Here is a 15,975-nt window from a genome sequence, read left to right on the forward strand (position 1 = left end):
TCACTAACAGGAAGAAAGTTTCCATTTTAGGTGTAGAATTTCTTTAGGTTACTTCTGTGTTTCCCTGCCAAGTATTTAACCTGCACATTTTGCAATCTTCCTGATTGAAACGTTCTTACGTAAAATTGAAAGAAGTATGTACGAAGTTTTCTGCTAACGTTTAAATTGCGCTTTGACGTATCGAATGTCGACAGCTGTTGGCCTTTGGCTAATTTCAGTGCAATTCGCAGTTTCGCGTGCAGGACGGTGGGATTTATTTTTTTTTTTCTTTCAATGCAAATGCAGAGCCCACCGTTCGTGTTCTTCCGTGATAAATTGCTCGGTAAATGAAAGGATTTTCAGTGGGATGCGTGCATACACGGCGGACATCGCGAAAATTGACGTCAAGTAGTTGGCCTAAAACACAACTCTGATAATCATGAATCTGCAAACACTGTTTCAAGACTTCAATCCAAGGTAAAATCTTACGCACGTAGTCACGGATTTCCTTTCAATCCACGGATTAACGTGCGCATAATATAGGGGATCATCGGTGTCTCGTATGTGGAGCAGCGCGTGAAATCGAATAAAGATAACGAAGAATGATATTTTCTACATTCGGAGATATAATTTATTCGTTCGATGTAGTTTCCCTTTCGCAGGTTCGCACGATTTAATTACCATTCGACGATTGAATCAAGCATCTCTCGACAGTTTAATCTTGGTCCGAGTTATACTTCTTTAGCGGGTCAGATGCTTATTTTAAACAAATGCTCGATGCTTTATTCAGCAGATTCTGTCATTGTTACAAGGCTGTTGACCCTCGTCGTAAATTGCAAAAAGTGTTCGACCATTTCACACATTTATATATTTAAATAACGTTTCTACAGATTTAGGTAATTTTATTCATAACTTTCCAATCGAAAAAGTCCAGCAAGCCTTTGGTGCTCTTTGTCTCAGCTTTGTACCAAGGTCTCTTTGTTCATTTCCACTGAATGTGTAATATCATTTTTCAAATAATAATCGATCTAATACCGTAATATACTAATTTCAAATTTCTATTCAAATTGGCGTTAGCACAAATGTAAGACGCAATTTGTAGAATTAAGAGACGAGAGTAGGAGTTAGAAGAATTATTTATTAATTTTTTCTGATTTGTATTTATAGCAAATTTTTAGTACACTCCTGCCTGACGATATTCACGCCCTTATTCGCTCTTCGGTTGGATGGCTCCATAGAGTGGAGTTACTGGTCAGTGTTTACTCCAATATGGTTTTGGAAGGGCATGGTAATTTTAGGAGCTACTGTTGGAAGCTACGTTTGGTGGAGGCATCCGCACGCGAGGCTAGAAGGCGATGCTTACGTACAGTACAAGGCGATGTTAATTACCTTGGCGTTACATTTGATCCTGCTAATGTTCGAATTGTTAGTATGTGATAAATTAGAATCTGGAAGGCACCTTTGGATATTGGTGTTCATACCGCTTATCTTCATTTCTATAGTGTCGATAGCAGTAAGTAAAGTTCAGCCATTACGTCGAAAGGACACCAATTCGATTATCGGACATTTATTTTTCCATTCAATTTCAAATTGATTTTAGGTATGTATTTGGGCTGCGAAACACGATCGGTCCTGCGAACTCGAGATGTTCTGCGCAGTTAACGTACTGCAGTTTATTTTCCTGGCGTTAAGGCTGGATGGTTTTATAACGTGGAGCTGGGAGGTAGTATTTGTGCCTCTGTGGGCACTGTTGTGCTTGTTTCTAGTTGCTGTTCTGTATACGGTGATATTCGCCGCTCTTTTAATAAGAGCTCCACAGATCAGCGACAGGATAAGACGAAGGTCGATAAATTCAGCATTGGCGTACACGTTTCTTATGGTTCCAATCCTGGTGTTCCAAGTAAGAATTATGATCTCTGCGAGATACAAAGGCAATTAATGAATTTCATTAACACGTTGTGTTTCAATGGATTGCAGGTGTTGCTGGCGAACAAATTGGACGGGAACATTTCATTAAGTCACACTATAGTAGCAATGCCGCTTTTAATATCCCATGTAACACTTATCGTTATATCTTTTAATGCGAAGGATGGAAATAGATGTAAGAAACGATCGCTTAATTTCACACAGAATCGCAGGCTGTGTAATGGTATAAATTATTGGAAAGAAAATATCAATTGCGCAATGTTATTAATTTCAGGGTGGTTTGGCATTAGAAAGGACTTTTGCCACTTTCTGTTAGGACTGTGTCCACTGCTTCAAGAGTATGGTAACATTTCCTACCAACCAAGAAGCGATCAGGATCAACCACCTTCTGAGCCAATGGTCTCGGAGAAGAACGAAAAGCACGTTAAAAAGATCGATCTGACGAAACCCGTTGTACCTATCATTTCTATCGATATGCCCGATTGATTGTCCTGTTTAGGTATGTATACAGAATTGTGATTAAAGGATATAACATCGAGTTAGTAAACAGATTTTCTCCTACAGGACCATCTCGGGTATTCGAAGTGTTTTTATTGATATGACTGGTTAATACCAAGAGCCATATCTTAACGAGTAACAAACAGGTGCGTATGTAATAGTGAAATCTATTATGAAAAGGGGAGAACTATTATTTTCAATACGATACATCGTAATGGAAATCTTGTTATTGTTAAACTTATTGTGAGCCGAGGCAATCATAATAATTATATTATCTATTTTGTTCCTGGGGCTTAAGCTTCTCACAGTTATTGCGAAGTGTTTTGTAGGGAAAGTTGTGAGAACTTTTTTAAAATCGATTAAACATAGGTATAAGAGAGTAAAGTTTTTAGATGTATCTAGATGAATAGCCCCTCGAGCAAATTTAGCAGTCGCAATGCTCAAAAAAAAAACGTTACGTCTCTTAAAGCTGCATCAATTTTACTTATATCCGAAAAGAAGAAAAGCAAAAAAATAACACAGTTAAAGTATGCGTAGAGTAAGCAACCGACCCGTCCATTTGTTTGATTGCTCCTTTGTAACGATATAAAGTAATGGCCAACCTATTTTGTTATGCCTGTTAATTGTAAAGTTACGTAACAGTAGCATTAATATTACTTTGCCAAAAGTAGCGAGCGTAAAGGATGGCGAACATGCCTAAGATGGTGCTAAATATTAACGATACTTTAGACATGTTTTTGTATGCGACTGTGAGCTACGTTTGCAGCTTGATTTCAACCTCCGTACACTGTGATCTGCGCAGAGCTGAGCTTGATTTATAGTTACTTGTATTTCAAATGGAGTTCCCCGCAGAGTGATTGTGGATCTAGTTAAAGCTTATTGTCAAGGAGCATCTCTAATGTAAATAGTACATTGAGCAGCGCTATGCAGATCACATTTGAGATATTCATTGTGTACATAGTTGAGCCTCACTTAATGCGTGATTATCTAATCGTTAGTTGACATAAACTTAATTGGCATTAAATTAATTGTCCGGGGAATTCGCAAGCGTGGATGAAAGATAAAAAGCGTATAATGCTCTGAACAGTACAAACACAATCACTTTTTATTGGTGCATCTGGTCTGAACGATCACCGTTATCTCGTACATTATTTATAAATGTAAACTCTCGTGTCGAACGAGACTTGACTGTACTGTTCGCGTAGCAAACGGCAAGGAATCACTGCAATTAACGAAGCGAAGGGAGTGCTAACAGACGGGCGATAATAAAAAAGTAATGATTACATTTGATTTTTATGTTCGCGGAAACGGTTTGTACGTTTCCGAGTTGTTTTTAAAATAATTTTTCTATTTCCTAGGAAAATGTAAATCTGTGTTCGTGATAAGTATATGCCGATAACACAGGTGATTAAAAGGAAAAAAGTTATGTATTTACATTAGAATAATTTTTCAACGTGTTCCTAAGACTTTTGCAACATTTCTCTATTGATATTAATAGAATGATAGGCGAACGTGTTCAAAGGGCTCTGTTACATTAAATGTTAAATTTAGATTCTCGTATGCATTCGCGACACGTCAGCTGTTTAAACATGCCAATAAGCGACGAGTGCATTTCACGATTAATGACATAACGCGTATACTGTACGTTGTTATATACTAAATGATTTTACTGTACTTGTAAAAGGCGTGCTATTTCTTTGTAATGGACACGAGAATGTTGCCATGTTCAGAAAGATGTAATGACATTCGTTCGATGCGTTACGTGTTACATGTGTTATAACATTGAAGTTTTTATGATGTATAATACGGACTTTTGTACGCATTAACATGTGTTTGTTATAAATGGAGCTGAAATACGTAAATTGTTCGAATATTAGGTTTTTAATCGGCCTTAACGAGACGAGAGATCGGATATATCGGCTGGGATACAAGACTGAGCGCTTCGCATCTTTAGAATAGCATCGGCGAGATGTAAAAAACGGGGAATAATCGCGTAAACCTAAAGAAAGAAAAAACAGAAACGATTAAGTAATACGAACCATTAATTGTTAACGTTATATACTAGATAACATATAAAACTAGGTATACCCAATCATTTATTGTGTTATAATGTAGAAATAATGTACATAGTCTGTTGTATTACAATAACATTATAGACTATATTATTAATTATTGTATATTATACATATCTACCATGAGCGACGGTTGATAATTAAGTAGTGGTATTATTTTATTTTATATACACCACACACAAAAGGTATCATTATAATCTAATAAAGTTTATATTTTTTGGTATTAACAGACACGAGCAATTTTTACAAATACGGTGGCGTCTTTCGTTTTTTCTTTCTGCAAATCGCGCCCAACGTGGCAAATTATTATATCTCGGGTTATTCGCAGATCGGTGCAAAAATAGAAATCAGCGGAACGCAATCACATTGTTGTGTTTCTTTTTTCATCGTAACGATCGTTAATCCAATCATTAAATACACAACCAGTGGCGGATTTAAAAAAAAAAAATGCCCAGGTGGCAAACGTTCTGAGGGGCCCATTTTTGGGGGAAAATGAAGAGGTAGTTTACTGAAAACTGGCTAAGTAGTAGTACGAAAAAAAAATGTAGTGTTTGGATACCTATACCTAATCATATTTTTCTTTTGGTCATGGGGCCCTACGGGGGCCTTCTATGCAGAGGCCTAGGTGGCAACTGCTCATCTCAGTCGCCCTGTTAAATCCGCCACTGTACACAACATAGATAGCGACAATATAGAAAGTCTTACCAGAAACAATTGTACGGTAAAAATTTCCGATCTTCTCCCGAAGTATTGGAAATCTATAATGCTACGATCCAAAATCATATAACGCCTTATTATAATCGATTCATGTAAAAATATAAAATACGGGATATCCGTTAAAGTCTAATTACCATTCACGCACACTTTCTCGCACGAGCTCAAGCTATTGTCTGCCATTAATGTATTTGCCTCGCACACAAGGACTCTGTTACTCTTAAACTCTCAACACAACGGTATATATTCAGGCACCCACGTGCGACCAAGGAGCACTGAAATCTTCTTCGACACTTTCAGGACATCGAGCTCCGCATCTTCTATCAGCGACGTTTCCCAAATGTACAATATTCGTAAACGTTTCGCACAGAGCGTGACAACCTCCAGCAATCCCGAGCAGCTGAATGCAACAAGAAAAACAAGTTATCAACATGCATCGTCGCACCTGCATATTTCACAATTAGACCCACAGAATTTCTACAATTAAAATATTTTCAAAACTGTTTGCAATTGAAAGTATTAGAGGCTTTTAAGACATTTACATTTTCTCGACAAGATATTTGCAAAGAGACTATCGTTGAACTCAGTTCTGTAGAAAAGTAAGATTGTCATTGTACATACGTGATTTCACAATCGCCCAAACCAACGGCGCTTAAGCGCGGGCATCCCTGAGCGACAGAGAGCAGCGCATTGTCGAGTGTATCAGGCCCATAAGCAGCGATCACTAGCTCAACCAGCCGCGGGCATTGGCAACCGATGCGCAACACTGTTGCCTCCGATGGTGATTCTCCGAAGTAAAGGTGTGTTATAGGAACGTACGGAGCGAAGAGCGGACTCTGATCGTCCTCGTTCGTCATGTACGACAATCTGATTCGTTGATACAGACAGAGCAGCGTTACCCTCTCGCCTCCAACCAAACAATGAATATCAATCAAGCGTAGGTACTCACAATACAAGATTTATGTTCGGTAGGTGACTCGAAAATGTGAACCAAGCTGTATCGCTGACCCGTGGAAGGGGCTTCGTCTCTGGGTGAGCTTCCAACCGCAGGGTCTCCAGCTGCACCTGTTTCTCGGAGCTTAAAGCTAGTAGTAATTCATCGCTGAGCAACGAATAGGACAAAGACAACTCCCGGAGGTATCTGCAATAGTTAACCAGTGCCTGGATCCCTGAAATTGCAATTGAACCGTCAAGTAAGTCTCCAGTTTCACAAGAGATTGTAATTAGTAAAGAATCTCACCTTCGGGTAGCAACCGAGGGAACCCTTTGACCCGTAGGAGCTGCAAGGTTTTCGAGGCATCGTCATCCTTGCCAGTACGATCCTTCTTCTGTTCGATCGCATCTTCGTTCGAGATCTTCATTATGGTCTTGAACTTATCATTATCGATCTCCTGGAACGTGGCCTTCGCAGTGGTCATTAGTGCCAGCATCTGAAATCGCGTGGCGTGTCAGTGACAAATAACTGACCGGACGCTTAAGCTACAATTTTACGATGCAGCTCCTGTGTACCTGAGCTTCATCCATTCAGAATTAAACAAACCATTGCGCTACGCGCACATGAGAGAATTTTAAGACCCAAGATCAGTTAAGGATAACTCGCAGACTCTAAGAACAGTTGATTCACAACGCTCTAAGGGAATAGCAACTCTTACGTTTTATCAAGCGCTGCTGTTAAACAGTAAGTTAACAGACAAATCGACTCGAACCGATGGCTGAGACCCAATAGTACTGATCGCTATCCTAAATATAGATAACAAATACTTCAAAACTTTAGACTCTCGCAATTAAAATATTATCTTTCTTCGCCAAGTTGTAGAATATACTTTCCATCGTGATTTCGCTCTTCGGTAATAACAAGCGTCACGTGTCAACCCTGTCGCATAGTAACGATGAACTCTGAGGCAGCCGCATTAACCGTGGAAGCACGAATCTTCGACGGATCGTTCAAAGTATCGAGAGTAAACAGGCAGCGCCGGCGGTCACCACGCGACTGCCTCCGCAGGAGTAAAAGTATACGGAAGAAACGGGCGCGATGCTGTCGGAGAGAGTACTGAGGCGGTAGGCTCGGATCCATAGATCGCTGCTCTCGGCCTTCGCGAAGGAGGTGCAGAGAAAAAGCGAAAGGACGATTGGAAAGGCGCGTAATAATTGTGCAACTGCCAACATTGATCGGAGTGGTACCACCGTGGCGGCGGATGCCAACGACTAGGGCATGCACGTGCTGGCCGTTGCACCGTGCACCTTTAACGGGGGGTGTGCACCTCGAGGTGTACGTATACGCGAGGCTGGTAAAAGGATTCCCGGCTGTAGCTGAAAGCGGTCACGGACCGAGCGAACGTTCCTGAGGCGCAGTAGGCTATTCACGTGCTTACGTTTTACAGTCACGTGGATTCCAGAAGGGGCAAGGAAGGCTTTTGCGTTACAGCTTCCTCTCGTTTCTGGAACCGAAAATTTCCGATATGTCCCGACGGTATCTAATTTGCTTTAAGGGGGTAGGTTACCCTAAAAAATGTTCGAAAATTAGTTTTCAGAGTGTTTGCATATCCCGCTAGCTACATCTTTTCTGCGTATTTTAAGCGCAACCGGGCCCCGAAATTTCAAAAATTGAAGGAATTACTGCTGAGGGTAACCTACCCCCTTAAATGTACATTAGGGTTTCAAATGAAATACGCATTTAGGTAGGGTGATTCTAGGATTTGAAACATCCTATAGTATCATTCATCATGTTGATTTAGTTAAAATTCAATTAATTCGCAACTGGCGCAAGATAAGCTGGCATAGGGTAAGTATTTCATATTAGAAGTTGAGAAATTATGAGCCCACGCCCTTTAAGGATTATCTTTTTATCTTTAAGTTTCTAGAACCATCCTGTACAGTAGTCACGGTGAATCGTATTCTTTCTTTTCTTTCATAATATAAATAATGAAATGATATAAATATAAAGTATCGCATAGTTAAGCGCATCCGTATGTGCAACATTTTATATTTCGCGCGATAAATAAAACGCGTGTAATCTACAAAAGGAGGTCATGGACTTGCGAGACCCGTTGCCGGTTCCCAGTAGACCATTCACGTGTTTCCCTTTGCGGCTCACGTGTCTCACGAAGAGAAAGGAGACGGATATAAATTACTAACCAATTAAGCATCACTTGCCAAACGCTCTGTAACCACTATTTCTATCGAATTTTAAACATCTCCTTTCATTCCTTCCCTACTTCATTGTAAAAACTTCTGCGGCGGAATTTATCGTTTCCCAATAAAATTAAGATGGAGAATAGAGTTCCGCGATATATGACGACGCATCTTCTTTTATCAATCTGCTTGAAACGCTAATTACTAAGGCCCGGTGCACACGAGCGGCCTGCGTCATTTTGCAGTCGCGTCAATACGACGACAACAACACTGCCGCAAAATATACATACATATTATATATCTCTCCATATACATACATGTACTGCTGGCAGCCAACGTTACATTGACGCGGCTGCAAAATGACGCACGCCGCTCGTCTGCACCGGGGCTAAGATTAAAAAATCTCGCAAAGTCACAGTGCAAATTGTCCTAATTCGTTGGTCGGGCTATACTAATCACGGGCGTTTGTACTATAATCGTGATTAACGACACTACTGTTGCGGAAATAATGAAAATAATCACGAATGCTAACCACTGCCGTGGGACAGACAGATAATTGCGAACGATAGTGATGCGCGATGCGGTCGGTCATGAATCAAGCTGTATTACATAGATTTACGAAAAGTAAGAGCGACGTGGTTCTACTAACTACGTAGTACATACATGAAATATCCCCATTTCGTAACGTTGAAACGGTGCACGAAATGTTGGTGGCGATCTTTTCCCCCACCTCTGTTGGACAGCGGAGCGGGGGGGGGTCGGAAGCGTCGCGCAAACCACTTACAATTAGCGGGTAGAGATTCTAATAGAATTACCTATTATCCCGGTTGAGACTGAATTTTACGCTCCTCCAAAACGGTGATCGGCGTGTGATCGCGAATCGCGTGGCACAGGTGGACAAGATGCTCGAAAGTTTGCGTAGGTGAGTCGTGTTCATTTGAAGCGAAACCCATTTACGTCGACAGTGGGACCTCGCTTCGTCAGACTCGGATGCCCGTTAAGCTGTAACCTGAAACAAACACACTTATGTTACCATGCTGTCGCGAATCGATCAGCAACAAGTATCGCACTAAGCAATGTTCGATAATGACCACAGCGTTCGTTCCATCGGCCAATCATTTCTCCATAAATATATATACATTATTTGTTGTACAACTTTGCTTATCGCGGAACATCGCGTAGAAAATTCCGCGACGTACTTCGTCGAGCTATATCATTGTCGTCGTCGCCTTGGTTCGTCGAAAGCCGATCACGTGATAAAAAGAAAGAGGGAAATTTGCAGGCCCACGCGTTCTACACTTCCACGCGAAAAGCTCGCGGAAATATTTTCGCTGCCGGTTCTTGCAAACCAGTCTCGACCTAATACTGGCCTCACCGTTCATTCGAGTCGCGTTGACGCTGCTGCACGCTATCCGCCGTTGATACACGTGCTCCCGCGCTCACGTGCACCGTCTCTTTGGCAAGTACCTGCATGCGTTCTATAGATATTCCCCGTGCGACTACCTTACATATCTTCGGTGCGATGTGCGTCATTGGCGCTATGCACTGTTTTCTCCGCTGCCCCGTCCGCGGAGAATATCGGGACCCTGAATTAAAGCTACATAGGCGTGCTAAATTAAACTAATTATTTGGAGAAAATAGATCCAACCAGAACATTCCTTACAATTCAACTGAAAATTGTAACACGCTTATTGGTTAAATGAAAGTTTCACGATCGCCACACGTTCCGTGCCAATTCGCTTCCCATGGCACGAGAGGCTCCCGCGATACGGCGGAAAAGAATTAGGTAGCGAAACGAACGTACCGTAAACATTCGTTTGTTCCATCGGAAATATGAATATTATATGCTCTGACAGTCGCACGAAACGTATTCTCAGAGTGCAGTTACCTTACATCGCGCGAATTTGCAAGGAACGTCGTAATTTTCCCGAGGTTCGCTGAGCTCCCGTTTCACGATGCCCGCATCGCTTTCGAAGTACCTAAATCAAATTAAATCCTCAGCCGAATTGATTGAAGAAAAGTTTTGCATTTAGAAGCCATCGATGATAGAGGCTATAACGACACAATGTTTATGCGAGGATTACCGTTACTGCGAGATTGGGTAACGGAATATGTTCGACGAGATTCGTGGAAAATTCATCGATGCAGGTGAATCGGAACCGTTCCGGCCATGTAACTCTTATTTACCACTTATGACGTTCTGCTGTTGGTTCTCGTTCACTGATGCAAAGGAACGAAACGCGCGGTCGTTCCGTGACACGGTCGAGCGATCAGAACGAAGGGGACGATATACCGACACTAGATTATTTTAAAAGGGCTGATATCGGGGAGGAGAAGAGGGAGTATAGAGAGGGAGCTTTCGCTCGAACGTTACGTGCTGTCAGCGTTGCGCGGACTAAACAGAGGTATAAGTTATTCCGTATAACTATACCGTATAACTTCGATCGACTGGGAGTGGCTAACGGTGGCTAACGAAGAAGTGCGAAGAAGGCTCAGGACCGTATGTAACATCCGATGGCTCGTCCAATTCGATTTACCGTCTTTCAAACTTAACTATGTATCGCGAAATATTCCGCGTGGACAGAGAATTCTACTTCCCCTAAAATAATTTGTTCCCGCCAATGATGCTGTGTACAAATAAGAATAAATACAATAAAGACAACTTGTGGCTGACGTTATATTTAAATACCCACACGTTCCTGATTTTACCTTAATTACTTTCAAAATGCAACTAAATGTACTTCTCTCAAGTAGAACGACGAAACAAAGTATAAAAGTGGTGGGATTGTTGGGTAAATGATTTGAGCAGCCAATATTTTCTGATTTGACTATAACACACCTGTTACAGACGCGGGAAATTTGAACGCGCCGTGGGCGGAGAGAACGTAACGAAGTACTCGGAGTAGATTTAAGTGATGCGAAAAAGGTTACCTTTAAGGATGAACGTTGGCAAATGCGTCTTCTTGGTCTTCTGCTTTATTACAGGGCCGCCAAATCTGAAATGCGTTTTCACTTTGGTCCGGCAGGCCCCTTAGCGTGCCGTTGTTCAAAGATGATATAAAATGCGTTTCTACGCTTAGGTTCGGTGTCATCTTCGTCCCCTACTGATTCCACAATCTTATTAAAATATTCACTCCCTCTGTAACGGAGGATCCCATTACTCGAAGGAATTAACAATTAAGTGCGAGGGAGTTGTAAGGCTTAACAGGCGCATGCAGCCCTCTGTCGGTGCATTCAGAAAGCGTCGTTACAATCAAGTAAAGTTAAAGAGAAGCGTTCAGTTCTCTGATTCACGCGATGCATTCGTGTCATCGTGTCTAACCTTACAAAGACTGTTCGTAGCGTTGGTCATAAAAAACACGCCAACGGTTTGACAGGTGCCACGGGAAGAATAAAATGGCAAAATGTTTGTGCATCGGATACTTTTTACTACTCGTTATTGTAAACTTAGGTAAGACTGCATAAGAACCTAGGGAGCCAAAAAAGATCGCCCTAGAAGGGCAAGCCAAAATATTTGGTAATCCAGGTTTCTCTACATCGGGCACTCTTTACTCTTTCTGACCGTAGTAGACGCTTTTCTTCTCGATGTAAAAGTTATTAAATTTAGGAAACAATTTTACCTATCCTTAATGGTCAAATCCTTTGTTTTACACTTGAACAAAGTAGTTCTGGCTACCCGAAGAAATAGAATTTCAGACGTATTAAAAGGATGAAAAATTATATTTTCAGTGGCTGCAGAGCGGATAAAAGATATGATTTATATGTCCTTCGATGGAGTTGCCGCCTGTTTCCGTAGGCATAACGGGTCGCATCAATTTGGATGTTCTTGTAAGACTCGTAGATCTGTGCCAGTGTAATTTTGTATAGCCGCTCGGAGTGAATCATTCTTCTCTTATTATTCCAGCTAGTAGGTCAGGAAGCGTTGGTATTATTCACTTAATCGAAGAGAACAGTGATATTGAATGGATCGCGCGTAACGCTACCGCTGGACCATACACGGTGGTCCTTCCGTTTTTTATGTTTGCGAGAAAAACGTTGTCTCAGTTGCGAGATACGAACAATGTAAACGGAGTTCTCTTAGTAAAAAATATCAGCGAACCCCGTCCTAATGTTTATTCCCCGGAGGACACGTGTCCGAACAGATACTCGGGATATAAAAAGTGCAACGACGAATCCCCGTGGAATCCAGCCGGGTCTTCTTTGCTTATGGAGGACTGGCCCTTTCCAATGTTTTACACAGATGTAAGATCCAGTTCTTATGCGAGCGCTTTTGATCGCTTTCGTGGTTCGCTCGCGAGGTTTAAATATCTCTAGTTCACCGGCCTCTTTTGTTTGCAGAATCAAACGCTGATAGAAGCTATAAAGCTTTGCTTCTGGAAGCACAATGCGCACGATCTGGAAACTCAGCCGTTCAGGTCGCTGTGCGCGCTGGAAATGAAGTCGTTTATGTTCGCTGCGATCAACTCTAACTCCTGCATTAAGCGTAGTGATCTGAAATGGAACTTCAACCCGACACAGTTCTGCGACCCTTTGGGGGACAGAAACATACATTGGCCTTTGGCTCCTATAAACAAAGACAAAAATTCCATTATATTAGTTACGGCCAGATTAGACGCTTCTTCTTTATTCGATGGAATATCGCCCGGAGCGGGTAACGTAGTGACAGGACTAGTAACGCTACTTGCCACTGCCTATTACTTGAATATTTTATCGAAAAATATTACCACTGTGGACGGTAAGCGGGATGGCGTATCCTGTAAATTATTCATCCGTGCCTCTTTCGCTTACGCTTATCTTCCCTTTTCCTTTTCAGAAACGAACGTTGTGTTCTCTTTGTTAAATGGCGAAGCTTTTGACTACATAGGGTCTAGTAGATTAGTTTATAACTTGAAGAAAGGTAATTTCAATGCGTTAGGTGGTGTAAACTTGAAATTGGACGATATTAAGAGCGTGATCGAATTCGGTCAGCTGAACAAAGGAAATATATATCTCCACGCTAATAATGGAGATAACAATAGATTGATAAACCGACTGGAAAGATCATTGAACGCCACGGTTCTACCGGACAGTGTTCCGCCAGTATCGGTGCAAAGTTTCTTGGAGGAAAAGGCGAATCTAACGGCCGTTGTCATAAGTAATCATGGCGAGCAGTTTGAGAATAGATATTACAACGGAATCTTGGACGACGCGGAGAGCCTTGACTTCAACAGGTATCACTCCAATTCCTCGGTTCGCGTTTAAAACAAACCTTGATTCTGTACTGTACGAAACGTTCTTTCCAGAAACGATGCAAACGATCATCTTTCAACTGCTTTAGCGAAAATAGCAATTCATGTTGCAGAGGGTCTTTACGAGAACGTCACTGGTAAAGAGCCACCAGTCGCGGACGAGTCCGTTCAATCTGACGTCGAGAAGCATGTCTTCGAAATGCTGATCTGCTATTTGCAGAGCGCCAGGTGCAATTTGTTCCATGCTGCTTCGTCCCCAGGCACTAAATTGATCAATCAAGTTCTGCCACTGTACGTTGGCGTACACAGGGTACCTAGCACTGCCACGACCCTAACTGGCCAGCTCCTTGCCTTCTTAACTAGAAAGGAGTTCCCCGATATGAATGAAACCACGTGCTACGAGAAGCATCTCATTTGGATGGCCGGTTATAAGTTTACAGGCCTGTGTATTAATTCCACGGTGAATTATAGCACGGCCATGAGCCCAGCATTTATCATTGACGGTACGTTTTCCCTCTTATACGTTACGTTGAATATGATTACCTAAAGAAAACGAGGAACACGAGTGACTACGTTTGACTCTTTTGCATTACTTCGAACAGGCTATGACATGAAATCCGGGGTTTACTCCACGTGGACGGAATCTATTTGGCAAACTTTAAGCGTAAGAATGTTCCTCAAGCCTTCAGCAGCCACAGAGCGATTTAGCATGATTATCGGTAGCATGGTGGCTGGCGTGTCATTCGTTTTTGTATGGTTTATTAATTCCCGCGCCGACATACTGTTCAGTTCAAGGTAAATCGACAACTTCGCAATGTACGATTACGTGTCGTTTCTGTTTCGTGACCCTGGCTTATACGTGATAACGATTGTTCCAGAAGAGCGACAAGCTGCTAGGGACACGCTGCGGACCACATATTAATGAGCAGGTTAGATCACCGAAATGATAAAAATGTTCCAGTAACTAGCCTTTGATTGTATGTGTGGTACGCCCTCGGACAATTTCTTTTATACCTCAATGCTAAAGTATATGTGCTCTGACACCACCGTCGTTTTTTTTTTCCAGCGTTGTCGCGAAGTCACGATTGAACCGTTTAATCAAATCCACGCACTCGCTGTCAGTGTATGCGCCGACGAAACGATCCCGCGCGTGCGTTCAGTTCGTTCACACGTTCCTTTCTCTAATTTCATTCGTTAATTATACATGCCGAAGTAACAGACATTTTTGTAAATGTGCATTATACGTATTCAATGAATAACAATAGGTGGAATGCTTTTTCAATTCCACGGATAGACGATACTTATAAGAGTATCACACAGCTGTATCGCGATGATAAGCAGGGTATATTAGCGTTAAAAAAGAAAAGAAAAAACTGTCCACTGAATCTTGGATTCCTTTAAAATCGAACTTTCGTACGTAACGATGAACGTGCGCGGTTCATTTTACGCGCGCAATATAAATCACAGACGCAACGTTCACGGTGGCACGAATTGATGAGGCATTTCGGGTCGATTATTTAATTCCATGTCATTCATCAGCTCATGAACATTAGTATTATAAACGTTATGCGTGTATTTGATTCGTATTTAAGTGAATTGTCGATAATTTGCAATATGCCTGTTAAAATCAAATAGGTCATAATTTTAGCAAGCAATTTTGTATTTCACTATTTATTTCAATTTACGTTAGTATGATAAATTAATAATCGATGTAAGCGCAGGATATTTAATTCGCTCCGGCGATCCTTGCTCACGATACCCAAAACTAGTTAGTGTTAATTATATGGAATAGTTAATCAAACGCGATGATAATATATATATATATATGTTATATGTATATATATAACATAAAAAGAGATTTTTGTCATTCGTTGCGATAAGAATGTCAGTAACTCATTTGATAAAGACACTTCTAAAATTAAATTACTTTGCGTAATGGTGGATGTAAGAAAAGAAAAGCGAAAAAATTATAAAGGAATGCGAAGATTTCGAGTTCCCGTACGGAGGACTGATAAAAATATTTATAGATTACTTCTAGGAGAACGTTTGTATCCGCAACAATCAGAGCGTATTTTATAAAGACAATGTAAAAAATATATTATGGGAAAGATACTGTTCTTGAATTCTTTGATTCTCCATTATAAGCTACAATTCTTGTAAACGAATATCTGTGATTACTTGCAAGTATGCGGCGAATGATGTAATTGTCCGGTGTCTTGTTAAACATACGAGTTACGTGGAATTACTATTGATAATAAAGTATTTTGTACGGTAAATCCAAATAGTCAAAAGTTTACTATCTTCTTCGGTACATTATAACAAAAGAAATTAATCCTTTGCACTAGATGCTTCTGTGTAATTGGATGCAGCATTCAACGGTTCTCGATGCATTTAGTCCCACTGTCTGCAGTTTAAAAAATATATAT

General features: G+C 41.1%; 3 protein-coding genes and 1 long non-coding RNA gene across 8 annotated transcripts; 2 read left to right on the forward strand and 2 right to left on the reverse strand.

Moving 5' to 3' along the window:
- The first annotated feature begins 119 nt into the window (after positions 1-119).
- On the forward strand, positions 120-4,816 carry LOC143378593 (transmembrane protein 185B). Its single transcript, XM_076830429.1, has 6 exons — positions 120-456; positions 1,147-1,492; positions 1,580-1,879; positions 1,957-2,080; positions 2,180-2,404; positions 2,470-4,816. The coding sequence occupies exons 1-5, from the start codon at positions 419-421 to the stop codon at positions 2,389-2,391; spliced, it is 1,020 nt and encodes a 339-aa protein (XP_076686544.1). The 5' UTR covers positions 120-418; the 3' UTR covers positions 2,392-2,404; positions 2,470-4,816.
- LOC143378596 (F-box/LRR-repeat protein 3) lies at positions 4,480-10,696 on the reverse strand. Of its 3 annotated transcripts, none has more exons than XM_076830433.1 (5): positions 10,509-10,696; positions 6,430-6,619; positions 6,139-6,358; positions 5,811-6,056; positions 4,480-5,589 (listed from the first exon to the last, which is right to left on the reverse strand). In XM_076830433.1, exons 2-5 carry the CDS (start codon positions 6,617-6,619, stop codon positions 5,418-5,420), a joined length of 828 nt encoding a protein of 275 aa, XP_076686548.1. In that variant the 5' UTR covers positions 10,509-10,696; the 3' UTR covers positions 4,480-5,417. The 3 variants fall into 3 exon arrangements, with proteins under 3 accessions (XP_076686548.1, XP_076686546.1, XP_076686547.1); XM_076830431.1 differs by lacking the exon at positions 10,509-10,696 and adding an exon at positions 9,137-9,281; XM_076830432.1 differs by lacking the exon at positions 10,509-10,696 and adding an exon at positions 6,842-7,371.
- LOC143378599 (uncharacterized) lies at positions 9,244-9,825 on the reverse strand. Its single transcript, XR_013088313.1, has 2 exons — positions 9,697-9,825; positions 9,244-9,330 (listed from the first exon to the last, which is right to left on the reverse strand). It is a non-coding gene; the product is annotated as an uncharacterized LOC143378599 (long non-coding RNA).
- Positions 10,697-11,476: 780 nt separating the features above from the next.
- Positions 11,477-15,661, forward strand: Nct (Nicastrin). Of its 3 annotated transcripts, none has more exons than XM_076830416.1 (9): positions 11,477-11,772; positions 12,051-12,149; positions 12,226-12,563; positions 12,660-13,056; positions 13,135-13,531; positions 13,604-14,052; positions 14,152-14,344; positions 14,431-14,478; positions 14,616-15,661. In XM_076830416.1, the coding sequence occupies exons 1-8, from the start codon at positions 11,718-11,720 to the stop codon at positions 14,444-14,446; spliced, it is 1,944 nt and encodes a 647-aa protein (XP_076686531.1). In that variant the 5' UTR covers positions 11,477-11,717; the 3' UTR covers positions 14,447-14,478; positions 14,616-15,661. The 3 variants fall into 3 exon arrangements, with proteins under 3 accessions (XP_076686531.1, XP_076686529.1, XP_076686530.1); XM_076830414.1 differs by having other exon boundaries at positions 11,478-11,772; positions 14,428-14,478; XM_076830415.1 differs by having other exon boundaries at positions 11,478-11,772; positions 14,431-15,661.
- The last annotated feature ends 314 nt before the right edge of the window (positions 15,662-15,975 follow it).

The sequence above is a fragment of the Andrena cerasifolii genome, chromosome 2, assembly GCF_050908995.1.
Source record: "Andrena cerasifolii isolate SP2316 chromosome 2, iyAndCera1_principal, whole genome shotgun sequence".
NCBI classification, from domain to species: domain Eukaryota; kingdom Metazoa; phylum Arthropoda; class Insecta; order Hymenoptera; family Andrenidae; genus Andrena; species Andrena cerasifolii.